At 43.4% G+C, this 17203-nt stretch overlaps 1 protein-coding gene across 1 annotated transcript in view; it reads left to right on the top strand.

The window, feature by feature from the left end:
- LOC143928081 (coagulation factor XIII B chain-like) overlaps positions 1-17203 on the top strand; it is a 96643-nt gene that overhangs the window by 9851 nt on the left and 69589 nt on the right. Inside the window, exons 2-5 of the mRNA XM_077452696.1 lie at positions 5560-5736; positions 8858-9025; positions 9215-9406; positions 11968-12150. Of these exons, the coding sequence (XP_077308822.1) occupies positions 5560-5736; positions 8858-9025; positions 9215-9406; positions 11968-12150 (720 nt within the window). The remainder of the gene's footprint in view (positions 1-5559; positions 5737-8857; positions 9026-9214; positions 9407-11967; positions 12151-17203) is intronic.

The following is a 17203-nucleotide window of genomic DNA, read 5'->3' as shown; positions in this document are numbered from 1 at the left end:
TTGCATAATGTGGGAATTTTATTGAAAGGTTGTTCCAGGAAAAATACAGTTTTCACTTGTGGTTTTATCTGCCAGTTAGAGGCAGTATGTTGTAACTATTGAATAAATACTCAGGGACTTGAAATAGACAGACCATTAAATGTATCAATTTAGGTACTGGCTGGCAGGGTTTTGGACAGTGTAGGTGTATCACATACACTATACTGCCAAAAGTATTGGGTTGTCTGCCTTTACACGCACATGAACTTTAATGGCAACCTGGTCTAATGCCGCGTACACACAATCGCACATTCTGACAACAAAAGCCATGTTTTTTTTACGACGGATGTTGGCTCAAACTTGTCTTGCATACACAGGGTCACACAAATGTTGTCGGAAATTCCGAACGTCAAGAACACGGTGACTTATGACCAGTGGCGGTGCATCCATAAAGGGTGCAGGAGTGCCGGCCCCCTCTCCTGCACCTTTCTAATCACCATAGATTGCATTGCATGAATCTATCTATGGTCACTGCTGACACCCCCTATTCAGGTGCCCGGCCCATTTTGGGTGCCAGGCATCTGGATTACACAGGTAGGGGTATTTTTTGGAATCACCTGATTAGAGCCATAGGCTCCAATAGGCGCCCAAAAAAGGGGGGGCATCCAATCAGGCGTCCAATCATAGCAGAGGACGAGAGGAGGAGTGGGTGGGAGAAGGCATCAGGGTCGGGGAAGAATCGGAGGACACCGGACACTGCTCGCTGCCTGCTGCCGTCACCTGCTGCCCACAGGAGACAAGGTAAGTGCCGAACAGATGGCGGGTGGACAGGGGGACACCGGACACTGAGGACCAGTGCAACATTTGGGGCACAGTGGCAGCACTTGGGGCACAGTGGCAGCACTTGAGGCACAGTGGCAACATTTGGGGCACAGTGGTGGCATTTGGGGCACAGTGGCAGCATTTAATGGGCACAGTGGCAACATTTGGGGAACAGTGGCAGCGTTTGATGGGCAGAGTGGCAGCGTTTGATGGGCGCAGTGGCAGCATTTGGGGCACAGTGGCTGTGTTTGATGGGCACAGTGTCTGTGTTTGATGGGCACAGTGCCTGCATTTCATGGTACAGTGTCTGCGTTTGATGGGGGTTTTTTTCAGAATTTTTCAGTTTGTTTGCACCCCCCCCCAAAAAAAAATTTTGAGCACCAGCCGCCACTGCGTACGACGAGCCGAGTTCAATAGCCAGTGCGGCTCTTCTGCTTGATTCCGAGCATACATGGAATTTTGTGCGTCGGAATTGTGTACACACGATCGGAATTTCCGACAACGGATTTTGTTGTCGGAAAATTTGAGATCCAGATCTCAAATTTTGTATGTCAGAAATTCTGACGGAAAATGTCCGATGGAGCCTACACACGGTTGGAATTTCCGACAACAAACTCCCATCAAACATTTGCTGTCGGACAATCTGATCGTGTGTACGCATTAGTCCGTAGGGTTCAATATTGAGTTGGCCCACCCTTTGCATCTATAACAGATTCAACTCTTCAGGGAAGGCTGTCCACAAGGTTTAGGAGTGTTTCTATGAGAATGTTTGATCATTCTTCCAGAAGTACATTTGTGAGGTCAGGCACTGATGTGGATGAGAAGGCCTGGCTCACAGTCTTCCACTCTAATTCATCCCAAAGGTGTTCTGGGTTGAGGTCAGGATCTTGCTTTGTGTACTGGTCCAATTCATTTGGTGGAGGGAGGATTATGGTGTGGGGTTGCCTTTCAGGAGTTGGGCTTGGCCCCTTCGTTCCAGTGAAGTTAATTCTTAAAGTGTCAGCATACCAAGACATTTTGGACAATTTCATGCTCCCAACTTTGTGGGAACAGCTTGGGGATGGCTCCTTCCTGTTCCAACATGACTGCACACCAGTGCACAAAGCAAGATCCATAAAGACATGGATGAGCGAGTCCTGACCTCAACCCGATAGAACACCTTTGGGGTGAATTAGAGCAGAGACTGCGAGTCAGGCCTTCTCATCCAAATCAGTGTCTGACCTCACAAATGGTCAAACATTCCCAGAAACACACTCCTAAACCTTGTGGAGAGCCTTCCCAGAATAGTTGAAGCTGTTATACCTGCAAAGGCTGGGCCAACTCAATATTGAATCCTATGGACTAAGACTGGGATACCATTAAAGTTCATGTGTGTGTAAAGGCAGGTATCCCAATACTTTTGGTAATATAGTGTAGGTTTCTTACCTACACATGGTGAAGGCGGTCACAATTGATGAACGATATAGAGGAAACAAACTAACCCCACATATGGTGTAGACAGGGGCTGACTGACAACTCATGGGGCCCCCGGGCAACAGGAGAAGATTATGGGGGCCCGGGGGCAACAGGAAAAGATTGTGGGGCCCTCGGGCAATAGGAGAAGATTATGGGGCCCCCAGGCAACAGGAGAAGATTATGGGGCCTCCGGGCAATAGGAGATTATGGTGCCACCAGGCAATAGATTATGGGGCTACACAGTATACACACACATACAGTATACACACACAGACACACAATATACACACACAGTATACACACACAGAATACACACACACACACACACACACACACACACACACACTGAAAAGGTACTGGAGAGGCGGGGCAGCTATAATCTTGGGATTTTTTTAAAAACACTGATTTTTACATTCCGTCCCTGGTTTTATTGAGGCTGGCAACCCTGATGGGGCCCCTTAGTGGCATGGGGCCCTTGGGCAGTGCCCGAATGGTCAGTCTGCCCCTGGGTGTAAGTATGCAAAGGCAAAATAGCGTGCTCTGCTGATCCTCACTACAAAAAAAGTATGTTTAAACCCCAACTCCAGGCAAAATATGATGTTGACATAGCACATTGTGTGTGGTAGTTGGTGTAAGCCTGCAAGAGTTAAAGTGTTTGTAAAGGTTCTTTTTTTTTATAATAAACATGGTATACTTACTAGCTCTGTGCAATTGTTTTGCACAGAGTGGCCCCCAAACTTCCCCTTCTCTTTCCCCTGCTTGCGCTCTCGCCTCCCTTCCCTTCTGAGTACCCCCATACAAAGCCACTTTCTATGGGGGCACTCATTCAGACATGTTCCTGAGCTGGGCTGTGTGCATTGATTGACATTCCCAATGTGGCTCATCCCTGCCCCTGCTCCCTTGTCACAGGATTTGCTTGACAGCAGCAGGAGCCAATCAAATTCTGTACAACCCCAGTGCCGACTGTTAGTCAGGATTTTCAGAAGTTTCATTTAATGAAGGACGTTTTCTTATATAGTAGGTGAGGTTGAAAAAAGACACAAGTCCATCAAGTCCAACCTATGTGTATGACTATATGTCAGTATTACATTGTATATCTCTGTATGTTGCGGTCGTTCAGATGCTTATCTAATAGTTTCTTGAAACTATCAATGCCCCCCGCTGAGACCACTGCCTGTGGAAGGGAATTCCACATCCTTGCTGCTCTTACAGTAAAGAACCCTCTACATAGTTTAAGGTTAAACCTTTTTTCTTCTAATTTTAATGAGTGGCCACAAGTCTTGTTAAACTTCTTTTGCATAAAAGTTTTACCCCTATTATGGGGTCACCAGTACGATATTTGTATATTGAAATCATATCCTCTCTCAAGCGTCTCTTCTCCAGAGAGAATAAGTTCAGTGCTCCCAACCTTTCCTCATAACTAATATCCTCCAGACCCTTTATCAGCTTTGTTGCCCTTCTTTGTACTTGCTCCATTTCCAGTACATCCTTCCTGAGGACTGCTGCCCAGAACTGGACAGCATATTCCAGGTGCATCCGGACCAGAGTCTTGTAGATGGGGAGAATTATCATTTTATCTCTGGAGTTCATCCCCTTTTTAATGCCAATATTCTGTTTGCTTTGTTATCAGCAGCTTGGCATGACATGCCAGTGCTGAGCCTATCATCTACTAGGACCCCTAGTATTATTACTTATTACTACTAATAACTACCAAACTAGAGGCCTGGACTGCCTAGATAAAGTTACATGATTCGAAGGCCTCCTCCAAGGATTATGTGATGTACTTAAAATGCATAGTACTGTTTTATAATTTAATTCTATGTATTGTTGCTGTCTGTTTTAATAGTGAGGATGAGAAAAAAGTATTTTTCACTATGAGGGGATTATGTGGTGTTCACAACTTTGGCCTGTAGATGTCACTATTTACAGTTGTATACTTCTTTGCAGTTCCTACTGTTATATATAAGGCTATCAGGCAATCTATGACTACTCATCCCAGACTACATGACTTAACAGTTTGCAAGAATAATGATATACGCAAAAGCAAACTGTCCAGCCTAAAAAACTGTTTAATCTTTCTTTTTGAATTGATTTTAGTAGAATTACAGTGTTTTCTTTATAGCATAACCATAGGTATGTGGGCATGTCCAGCTTGAAGCAGGTATGTCATGACCTGGATAAACGAGAACCTTCATAGCCCTTGTACATACGGTCGGACATTCCGACAACAAAATCCGTCAGATTTTGTCCGACGGATTTTGTCCGAAACTGGTGTTGCATACACGCGGTCTGACAAAGTTGTCGGAAAATCCGAACGTTCGTAACGTGATATTATTTTGTTATGACGGGACTACGTTCAGGCTAGTAGCCAATAGCTTAGGTCTAGGAATTTGATCTGAGCATGCGTGTCTGATCGGAATTCTCTACAAACGATCGGACCATAAGTCAGATCGGATCATGTTGTCAGAAAATTTTATAGCCCAGCTCTAAAACTTTGTCGGTTGGATATTCCGACGGAAACAGTCCAAAGTAGCCCACACACGGTCAGATTATCCGACAACACGGTCCGATCGGACATTTTCCGTCGGAATGTCCGACCATGTGTACAAGGGCTTAGACTTACTAAATAAGCTAATACTGTTTCTCATTCTAGGGTTTGAAGATAATATTAAAGAATGTCTGTACTTACAGTAATAGCCTTAGGGCTTGTGCCCAGAAACCATGTTATATACAGTATTTCCTGGGCAAAAGGTAACCATAATGCCCTGTAAACACTGTTGGACTTTCCGACAGAACCTGTGCGATCGGATCGCATTGTCGGAAATTCCGATCGCGTGTGGGCTCCATCAGACTTTTTCTGTCGGATTTTCCGACACACAAAGTTTGAGATCTTTATCTAAAATTTTCCGACAACAAAATACGATCGTTTAAATTCTGATCGCATGTAGACAATTCCGACGCACAAAGTGCCACGCATGCTCAGAATAAATTACGAGACAAAAGCTATTGGCTACTTGCCTCTTTATAGTCCCGTTGTACGTGTTGTACGTCACCGGGTTCTGAACGATCGGATTTTACGACAACTTTGTGCAACCGTGCGTATGCAAGACAAGTTTGGGCCAAAATCCATCGGAAAAAATCTGACGGATTTTGTCGTCGGAATGTCCGTCCATTTTAAAGGAGAATAAACCTGAGGGGGAACATAGCTGAACCCCAGAACTTATAAGTGAACTACCACCAAGATCAAACGCCTACAAATGTCAATGCTTGAATTGCACATTAACGCTGTTGAATTTTTTGCAGGTATCTGTAAAGTTTCAAACTTGGAGAATGGAAATTATGTGCCAAATAAAACAATTTTTAAAGTTGGAGAGTGGCTCCAATATCAGTGCGATGACGGTTATATGACAGCTCAAAGAAATATTGTAGAAGAAGTGGAGTGCCTTTTATCTGGATGGTCAGCTGTTCTACAATGTTCTGGTACAGCAATGAGTAGTGTTTTCTTCCATCCTTCCTTCCACCCTTTCTTCCTCTCTCTCTCTCTCTCTCTCTCTCTCTCTCTATATATATATATATATATATACAGTATAGAGGTATATACAGTATATAAATTCATCGAATGGCAACACATCAAATGGAAGGAACCTGTTTTTACAGTACAGAACACTTTCCCCTGCAAACAAGGAATTGTTTTTCACCCAGATACAGAGGAGTGTAGAGGGCTATGATTACTATAGCTCAGATTGGCTGGATGCACACTTTGCACTGTGAGGATGGCAACAGTTCCAGTCAATAGCTAGCTATTAAATGTATTGTGCGCATGCACAGGGATTTTTGCAAAACAAACAAAACAAAACAAAAACAAAAATCTCTGCCTGCAGGCTATATGCTATGAATGAGCCTCATTAATTTCAATTATGGCTATGTATTTTCTGTGATTTCCCTGCAACCAATGAATTGTAATTCTGGAAACTGCTTTCATTCACTTGCCTGCTATATGTCTACTTTTCCCCAGGCTAATTAGGCGCAATAAGTAATGGCAATGCTTCTTATAGCTCATATGATATATCGATAGGGAGAGCAGCTGGTGATGGTGATATTACAGACGGAGTTCTTTTGTGAGTAGTATATGAAGAAGAAAAACAAAGGTTTGCTGCTGCTGCTTTACTTGACTATTACAGTAGTGCTTTTCATACCTGTTGTCTTTGTTCATTTTTAATGCTGCTGGTAGTCAAATTGACCAGATCATGTAAAATATGAACGTTTCCTAGCAACATTTACTGCATACTGTGAACGCTAAGAAACCTGCACCATTATCATTGATTTGGGAGTAGCGATGAGCCGAACTGTCCCAGGTTTAGTTCCGCAGGGACTCACCAAACCTGAACCCGCTGAAATGCCAAACCGGAATCCCTTTAAAAATCAACGGTAGCAGAATATGTCAAATAAAAATGACCATTTTCTGGGCTAAAAGACAGTGCAGTGTGAGAAAAGAGCATAGAGTGGAGGGTGGTCACTAACCTGGGGAACATTTAAAGTGGGTATAGAAAAATAATCCCCCCCCCCCTTAAAATAATCACATTTTGTTGCTTTGCAGCCTGAAATGAAGAGAGATACCATTTTTGTTTTATCCAGCTGTATTTACTGGTGCAACTTATAACATCCAAGTGAAAGATATAACCCCAACATGTAAGAAAAATCTAAATCAAAATCAAATACAAATACAGAATCACTGAGTGGGAAAAAAGATCACCCCCCTTATGTCAGTATTTTGTTGAACCACCTTTTTCTTTAATGACAGTATTTGTCCACTTTTCTTTGCAGAACTGCTTAAGTTCAGTTCAATTTGATATTGACTGTTTGTGGACTGCAGTCTTTAATTCATTCCACAGATTTTCAATGGGGTTTAAGTCTGGGCTCTGACTAGGCCATGCAGGACATTCAACTTTTTCTAATTCAACCACTCTATGGTCATTTTTGCTGTGTGCTTGGGGTCATTGTCATGATGGAAGGTAAACCTACTTCCCATCGACAACTTTCTGGCAAAGGGCAGCTGATTTTTCTCTTTGATGAATTTGATGGTATATTGCCACATCCATTTTTCTTCTGTTCTGACAAGTACTCCAATCCCTGCTACAGAGAAACACCCCCATAACAGGATATTACCACCTCCATGCTTTACTGTAGGAATGATGTTATTTTGATGGCGAGCTGTATTGGATTTCCGCCAGACATGTTGTTTGTTGCTGAGGCCAAATAATTCACTTTTAGTCTCACCTGACCATAACACCTTTTTCCATGTGGTCTCAGAACCATGTTTAAGGTGGTCAGATGAGAATAAAGTGAATTATTTGGCCTCAACACCAAGCGATATGTCTAGTCTGGTGTGAGCTGTTTTTTTTTTTGCTGTTTTTTTTTGCAGATTTCTTTGCTGGCAATTTAAACTGTCAATTTTTCCTTTGTAAATATATTTTTTTCTGTAGCACATCCCACAGTAAGAATGAAAAAAAAATTGCATCGAGTTCCCCCAAATTAATCCCTTCTGGTCTTGTTTGGATTTTAGGGGAGACTCCATTCCAAAAACAAAATGTGTTAAGCCCTCCTAAAGTCCATAGCAGACTCTTATTTTAAGAATGCAGCCTGGCTGGCCAGGAAAGGTGAGGACAGCCCTCTTTCTCCTTAACCATACCAGGGCATACAACCTCAACATAGGGGAGTACTGTGCCAGAGAGACCCCCCTGGCAATGCACCTTGTCCCCATGTTGATAAGGTAAGGGGCCTCTTCCCCACAACTCTTGCCTGGTGGCTGTAGTGGTCTGTGGGTAGGGGGCTTATTGAAATCTGTAAGTCCTCTTTAATAATAAAGGGGCCCCCAGATATCACCCCCATATAAATGAGCATGGGGCTCCCTCCACAGCCCAGCACTCCAGTGAGCCCTGAAAGAGCACAGCAGAGAGCTGGTGACTGATAGTCACTTGCTCTCTGTAGGCTGAAGACCAAGAACTGAGTGATGAGTGGTCTTTGATCGCTCAGTTCTCGGTCTTAGAGGTGGCGGGAGACAGCTGCAGCTGGGATCGATGCTGGAACCATCTAGGTGAGCATGACTGTTTTTTTTTAAGCCATACTTTAAGTGAAAGCATTAAAACCTTACTTACACATTAGGACACTTTAACTTACATATTTAAATATTTGCACATTGCTAAATATGCCTTAACAGAATTTTGGCATTATGTGAGGGCCAACATTCAGGTTCTGGGCAGGTGAGTGTCTCTTTGATTTAGGAATCTTATGATACAAACGCTAGACCTGCTGGCTATTGCACCAATGCTTATGACCGCTTCGCACAGAGTCATTTCTAATTACAGGTGTTCACAAACCCAATCTTCCAGCACAGGTTTGCAGGATTTATTGAATCCCATGGTCACTTCCAATTGATTGACTGCAATCAAATTTTCTGAACTTGGCTCATATGTTGTGATATGTGTGTGTGTGTTTTCTTAACTAATGTAATAAATGATTGCATTTTTATTTTTAAAGATATGTTCCAGGAGGGTTCAGTGCTTTATATGTTAGATTTATATTTATCCAATTTTTCTATTAGAAATAAAATGCTCTGTACCGCCATCCACTGGTTTTGATAAACTTCATCCAGTCTATTCCAATGGCCAAGTGGGAACATTTTCATGTGTTGAAGGAATGGTACTTAGAGGGCCAGCAATTAGCCAGTGTTATTACTATGGATGGGACCCACCATTACCAGTGTGTGAAGGTAAATATAAATTTTATGTTCTCGCTCCTTTACGCTAATTAAGTAATGTGTATGTATACATTTGTGTGTGTACATGTATACACACTTAAATTAGTATCTTACTGTAAATAACAGTTACCAATGCACCTCTGTAACTATTTACATGCCATTATTCCTGTTGTCCAAAAATTAATCAACAACTATGTCTAGCTTTAGCTGCAGGCAGAAGGTCCAAGTGTCCACCTCCACCACAGCCAGCCAATACTGAAGATATTGGACAAAAATGGGACTACTTTAATGGTGAAACAATTCAGATGAAATGCAAAACAGGTTTCAAACTTCATGGCCCTACATCTGTACTTTGTCAAAATGACAAATGGACATCGCCTCCTCAGTGTGTCAGTGAGTACTTTTTACAGACTTTAAATAATACATCATTCAGTCTTAAAAATGTAGGCATTTCTGCAACATCCTGTAGGGTAGAACATTTCAAAAAAAGTTGGCACACTAAATTTAAACCTGCAGCCATGATGCAAATGCATCTGTGCAATGATTATCCCAAGATTATCACAAGAATAGGACAATCACAATGACCCCTCTTAGACCTTGTACACACGGTCGGACATTCTGCCAACCAAATCCGTCGGATTTTGCCCGTCGGATTTTGTCCGTCGGATCTTGTCCGAAACTGTTGCATACACACGGTCGGACTAAGTTGTCGAAAAATCTGATCATTCAGAACGTGATGACGTAATTTCGTTACGATAGGACTACGTTCAGGCTAGTAGCCAATAGCTTTGATGTAGGAATTTGATCTGAGCATGCGTGGCACTTGGTCCGATCAAAATTCTCTACACATAATCAGAGTATGTCCGATCGAACCAGTTGGTCGGAAAATATTTCCAACAAGTTGGAAAATTGGGTCTGACGGATATTCCGACGGAATCAGTCCGATGCATACCACACACAGTCGGATTATCCGACAACACGGTCCGATAGGACACATTCCGACGGATTCTCCGACCGTGTGTACAAGGGCTTAGATTCACTGGGGAAATTTATGAAAATTGGAACAAAGAAAATTGAACTGGAAGGGGAGTTTCTGCTCACAGCACCCAATTATATTTCAAAGGGTCAATTTGCTATAGAGTAGAGCGTTCATTGTAAGCTCAAGCTATGTTCAATTTGAAATGTGCAAGGGAAGTTAAAAAAGAAAAGCTTGCATGTAATTGGTTGAATGATGTGGATGCAGACTTCATCTAATTTGCTAAACTAATTGCAAATTCACACTGTATGGTGCTAATTCCTTACATGTTTATGAAATCATTATTTGTGTTTTATTACCCTAGAAAAATAAAAGCTAAAAATAAATCATAATGAGCAGCTACTACACTTTTGTCCCTTTTCTGCTTATCTAAGGTCTGTAGTTCATAGTACAGACCTAGTACTACAAGTATGCTCAAGAGTCCTATGGGGTTATGAAGCCCTTAACCTGTGACTAAAGGCAAAGCTTTTTTATTTTGGATAGAGTAAGGCAGGGTTATAACCCCCACCAGATTTTTTTTTTGTTATCTGTGTCCCATTGGGGAGAATTCACTTCCTGTCCCATAGCCAAAACAGGAAGTGAAAGAAAATCCATCCAACGTGAGGGAATTCTGGTATTTCACCAGGGTCACCAGTGTTCTGATGTTAACCCAAAATGTGGGATTTTCGTAACCACTTAAGCCCCAGACCATTTTGCAGCTAAAGGACCAGGCCCCTTTTTGTGATTCGGCACTGCGTCGCTTTAACTTACAACTGCACGGTCATGCGACGTGGCTCCCAAACAAAATTGGCATCCTTTTTTTTTTCCACAAATAGAGCTTTCTTTTGGGGGTATTTGATCACCTCTGCAGTTTTTAATGTTTGCGCTATAAACAAAAATAGAGCAACAATTTTGAAAAAAATGCAATATTTATTTATATTTATATTTTTATTAATATAATTTTGCTATAATAACTATCCCCCCAAAAAATTATATATATATATATATATATATATATATATATATATATATATATAAATTTCCCTCAATTTAGGCTGATACGTATTCTTCTACATATTTTTGGTAAAAAAAAAATCGCAATACGCGTTTATTGATTGGTTTGCGCAAAAGTTATAGCGTCTAAAAAATAGGGGATAGTTTTATGGCATTTTTATTAATAATTAATTTTTTTACTAGTAATGGTGGCGATCAGCGATTTTTTTATAGTGACTGCGACATTATGGCGGACATGTCAGACAATTTTGACACATTTTTGGGACCATTGGCATCAATACAGTGATCAGTGCGATTAAAAATGCATTGACTACTGTAAAAAATGTCACTGACAGTGAAGGAGTTAACCACTAAGGGGCAGTGTAGGGGTTAAGTGTGACCTAATGTGTTTTTTTACTGTAGGGGGCATGACTTGGCGTGTGACATCACTGATCGTCTTTCCCTATGACAGGGAACAGACGATCAGTGACAGCCTCACTAGAAAGCACGGGGAGAGGTCTGTTTACACTTACCTCTCCCCGTTCTTCAGCTCTGTGACCCCATCGCGGGACACCGGTGGCGATCGGGTCCGCGGGTCCCGCGGTCACGGAGCTCAGGACCAGGCTCTTAACAGCAGGTCCCACGGCTGGGCTCTTAAAGGGCAACGTACCTTTACGTGCTTATGCCCAGCCATGCCATTCTGCCGACGTATATCGCAGTGAGGCTGTCCTTAAGTGGTTAAACTTTCACTTTTCATGATAAGGTTAAACAAGACAAATAGAGAGGGTGAAGCTCCCAACAGGGCCACAGACAGAAGTAAAAACTGACAGGTGTTTTTTTTTTTTTTGGCAGTGCTTTCTGCAAAATGTATGGTGTTATAAGCTTCTATGTGTAGAAAGTATACACAGGTTAAATAGACAATAAATTAACATCATTTTTACTCAAGGGACTTTGAAATGTAATCAACCACCATCCATCCCATTTGGGACACTGGATTCAGCAACTACAAAAGACGCATACTACAGTGGAGATGTTGTGATCTACAAGTGCAGCAAAGATTTTGAAATGAATGGGGGAGCTGAAAGCTACTGCATCAATGGGAAGTGGTCTTTGCCTCCAGCATGTGGCAGTAAGTAACATCATGTCCATATTACTGTATCTCAAAGCAAATGCTTTGTACTGTTTGCATTTATGAAAACATTCTTAAGGACATTTCATAAGATAACTCCTGATGAAATATGTCAATATGCAATTTCTCTCCCTTACGCCATTTAGCAGATTCTCATAAGATATTAGTATTTTGAATGTTATTAGTTGTGCTAAAGAAAGCCAGTAGAGGAATTGGCAGAGAGGAGTTGTGCACACTGAATGGTTGGCGAGGTTGCAGCAGTATTCATGATATAAATCAAACGTGCTGTACTTTCCACTATAATCAGTAAAAATTCATAATACCGTATATACTCGAGTATAAGCCGAGATTTTCAGCCTCTTTTTTGAGGCTGAAAGTGCCCCCCTCGGCTTATACTCGAGTCATCGCTGTCTGCCTGCTCGATCAGCGTGTCGAGCAGACAGACAGCGGCCATTCTATAATTCAAAAGCCGCGCCTCCGGCTCCGCCTTCGCCTGTGATAGGCGGAACACTGAATTTCCCAGCAGCCTGTGTTCCGCCTATCACGGACATCGTCTCATCCTCGTACTACGGACGAGGATGAGACGATGTCCGTGATAGGCGGAACACAGGCTGCTGGGAAATTCAGTGTTCCGCCTATCACAGGCGAAGGCGGAGGCGCGGCTTTTGAATTTTACAATGGCCGCCGAGGCGCCGACGAAGAGCGGCGATCCTGGCAAGGCACGGGACGGAGGCAAGGCAAGGCAAGGCAAGGCACGGCACGGCACGGGACGGGACGGAGGCAAGGCACGACACGGGACGGAGGCAAGGCACGGCACGGGACGGAGGCAAGGAGGCAAGGCACGGGACGGAGGCTCGGGACACAGGTAGGCTGGACACACACACACACACACACACACACACACACACACACACACACACACACGGACACACACACACAGGGATGGATGGATGGAGACACACACACACAGGGATGGATGGATACACACACACACAGGGATGGATGGATGGATGGAGACACACACACACAGGGATGGATGGATGGAGACACACACACACAGGGATGGATGGATGGATGGAGACACACACACACAGGGATGGATGGATGGATGGACACACACACACACAGGGATGGATGGATGGATGGACACACACACACACAGGGATGGATGGATGGATGGACACACACACACACAGGGATGGATGGACGGACACACAGGGATGGACGGACACACAGGGATGGACGGACACACAGGGATGGACGGACACACACACAGGGATGGACAGGCATGTCTCACCCTCGGCTTATACACGAGTCAATAAGTTTGCCAGTTTTTTGGGGGGTAAATTGGGGGCCTCGGCTTATATTCGGGTCGGCCTATACTCGAGTATATATGGTAATCATAGTAATAATATTGGAATAAAGTGCAAAAAAGTTCAATTCATAATGCATGGGGCTAGAAATATTTTAAATTCAATTTGGAAAGTGGTGTGACATCCACGCTAATATATGAGTTAATAATTAGTTATGTTTGAGGAGAGGGAAGGGGTGAGCGAGCACAGAGAGTTTAATTTGGGTGTAGCAGCATAGAGATGGTATTGGAAACCATGGGAGGCTTAGTCAACCGACCAAGGTAGGAAGTGTACAGTAGACATGTGCATTCGTTTTCGTCCGAATGCATTTTCGTCCGAATTTCAGCTATTTTCGTTTTCGTTTTGACAAACGATAACGAAAGCACAAAATCCGAAAAACGAAAGATCCGACATAAATAAATGCTTTATTTTCGTTTTCGTTGTTACAACAGTTCGATATAGAATAGGAGATTCGACATGACTCTGACAACGTGTCTATAGAACCTGGGGTCGAATGTGCCTAACCTTACCTCTATTAGTCCAAGATTATATAGAGAAAATATTCGACAGAGAAAAGATTTGACGGAGAGAAAAGATTCTGCAAGTTACTGTCCTAAAAAGTGTTTGGGGACCCGGGTCCTGCCCCAGGGGACATGTATCAATGCAAAAAAAAGTTTTAAAAACGGCCGTTTTTTCGGGAGCAGTGATTTTAATAATGATTAAAGTGAAACAATAAAAGTGTAATATTCCTTTAAATTTCGTAGGGGGGGGGGTTGTCTATAGTATGCCTGTGAAGGGGCTCATGTTTCTGGGGCTTAGAATTGTCCCTGCACAAAGTGTCATTTATGCAGGAAAAAAAGTCCTTTAAAATCACTCGCAGCTATTATGAATTGTCGGCTCCCGTAATACAGAGAACACTCATTGAAAGTCATTGATAAAAAAATAAATAAATAAATTAAAAAAAAAGCGTGAGGGTCCCCCAAATTCAATTACCAGGCCCTTCAGGTTTGGTATGGATATTAAGGGGAACCCTGCCTCAAATTTAAGAAAAAATTTGACGTGGGGTTCCCCCTAAATATCCATAACCAGACCCTTCAGGTCTGGTATGGATATTAAGGGGAACCCCGCGTCAAATTTAAAAAAAAATTGACGTGGGGTTCCCCCTAAAAATCCATACCAGACCCTTTATCCGAGCACGCAACCTGGCAGGCCGCAGGAAAAGAGGGGGGGACGAGAGAGCGGCCCCCCCTCCCTCCTGAACCGTACCAGGCCACATGCCCTCAACATTGGGAGGATGCTTTGGGGGTCTGTGACCCCTCAAAGCACCTTGTCCCCATGTTGATGAGGACAAGGGCCTCATCTCCACAACCCTGGCCGGTGGTTGTGGAGGTCTGCGGGCGGGGGGCTTATCAGAATCTGGAAGCCCCCTTTAACAAGGGGACCCCCAGATCCTGGCCCCCCCCCTGTTTGAAATGGTAAGGGGGTACAAAAGTACCCCTACCATTTCACAAAGAAAGTGTAAAAAAATGGTTAAATAAAACAAACACACTTTTGAAAAATTCCTTTATTAAAAATAAAAAAATAAAAAAAAGATTCCAGTGGCGGTAATCCACTCTTCCTATCCAGCGACGGACGGTCATCTCTCCAGCGGTCTCATCTCTCCAGCGCAGCGAATCCTCCATCCTTCTTCTGTCTCCACAGAGGAGACAATGCAAGGATTCCGGCTGCCTGACGTTTCTTATATACAGAGGGCGGGGCCACCCGTCACCTGACCCCGCCCCCCTCTGACGCAAGGGGAAACCCGGGGTTCCCTGTGACGTATGGGTGACCCGCACCCCTCTGATGTAACACAGGCAGGTTTCCGTTACATCAGAGGGGGGCGGGGTCACCCATACATCACGGGGAACCCCGGGTTTCCTCTTGCGTCAGAGGGGGGCGGGGTCAGGTGACGGGTGGCCCCGCCCACCGTATATAAGAAACGTCAGGGAGCCGGAATCCTTGCATTGTCTCCTCTGCGGAGACAGAAGAACGAAGGATTCGCTGCGCTGGATGAGATGAGACATCGCTGGAGAGATGACCGTCCGTCGCTGGATAGGAAGAGTGGATTACCGCCGCTGGAATCTTTTTTTTATTTTTTTATTTTTAATAAAAGAATTTTTCAAAAGTGTGTTTGTTTCATTTAACCATTTTTTACACTTTCTTTGTGAAATGGTAGGGGTACTTTTGTACCCCCTTACCATTTCAAACAGGGGGGGGGCCGGGATCTGGGGGTCCCCTTGTTAAAGGGGGCTTCCAGATTCTGATAAGCCCCCCGCCCGCAGACCTCCACAACCACCGGCCAGGGTTGTGGAGATGAGGCCCTTGTCCTCATCAACATGGGGACATGGTGCTTTGAGGGGTCACAGACCCCCAAAGCATCCTCCCAATGTTGAGGGCATGTGGCCTGGTACGGTTCAGGAGGGAGGGGGGGCCGCTCTCTCGTCCCCCCCTCTTTTCCTGCGGCCTGCCAGGTTGCGTGCTCGGATAAAGGGTCTGGTATGGATTTTTAGGGGGAACCCCACGTCAATTTTTTTTTTAATTTGACGCGGGGTTCCCCTTAATATCCATACCAGACCTGAAGGGTCTGGTTATGGATATTTAGGGGGAACCCCACGTCAAATTTTTTCTTAAATTTGAGGCAGGGTTCCCCTTAATATCCATACCAGACCTGAAGGGCCTGTTAATTGAATTTGGGGGACCCCCACGCTTTTTTATTTATTTATTTATTTATTTTTTTATCAATGACTTTCAATGAGTGTTCTCTGTATTACGGGAGCCGACAATTCATAATAGCTGCGAGTGATTTTAAAGGACTTTTTTTCCTGCATAAATGACACTTTGTGCAGCGACAGTTCTAAGCCCCAGAAACATGAGCCCCTTCACAGGCATACTATAGACAACCCCCCCCCCCCCCTACGAAATTTAAAGGAATATTACACTTTTATTGTTTCACTTTAATCATTATTAAAATCACTGCTCCCGAAAAAACGGCCGTTTTTAAAACTTTTTTTTGCATTGATACATGTCCCCTGGGGCAGGACCCGGGTCCCCAAACACTTTTTAGGACAGTAACTTGCAAATTAGCCTTTAAAATTAGCACTTTAGATTTTGAACGTTGGAGTCCCATAGACTTTAATAGGGTTCTAAAGTATGCTATATACTAGCTCCGTCGAATCTTCTTTATACATTCGACAGACACCATAAGCCTTCAAAGACAGATTCGACCGTAATTCATGTGGATTTTCGGACGAATGCAATTTTTGAACGAAAAACGAAATAAATAAAAACGAATTTCGGGAGTAACTAAATAAATTAAGTTTTCGGACGAAAACGAAATTCCGAAACGAAATATTTTACTCTGCACATGTCTAGTGTACAGTAGCTAGAGAATAGAAGGGGAACTCAGGATAGAGCCTTAGGGAAACCCTATGGAAAGAGAAAAGGAAGAAAAGATAATGTTATAGGGGATACTGAAAGGATTTTTAAACAAGCAGGAGAAGAACTAGGAAAGAGTCCTTGAAGCTAGGGGAGTGAAGTTTTTTGAGTGGGAGCAGTTGATAAATTGTATCAAATGCAGCAGAAAGGTCTAATAGTATGAGTACAGAGTAGTGCCCTTGGTTTTAGCAGTTAAATATGTTGTAAATGAGTTTTAGAAGGGCAAT

Source organism: Lithobates pipiens, unplaced genomic scaffold (assembly GCF_037356315.1).
Source record: "Lithobates pipiens isolate NorthernLeopardFrog02 unplaced genomic scaffold, aLitPip1_a1.2 Scaffold_23, whole genome shotgun sequence".
Lineage (NCBI taxonomy): Eukaryota > Metazoa > Chordata > Amphibia > Anura > Ranidae > Lithobates > Lithobates pipiens.
The sequence above is the reverse complement of the archived record's forward strand: the minus strand, read 5'-3'. Positions and strand labels throughout refer to the sequence as shown.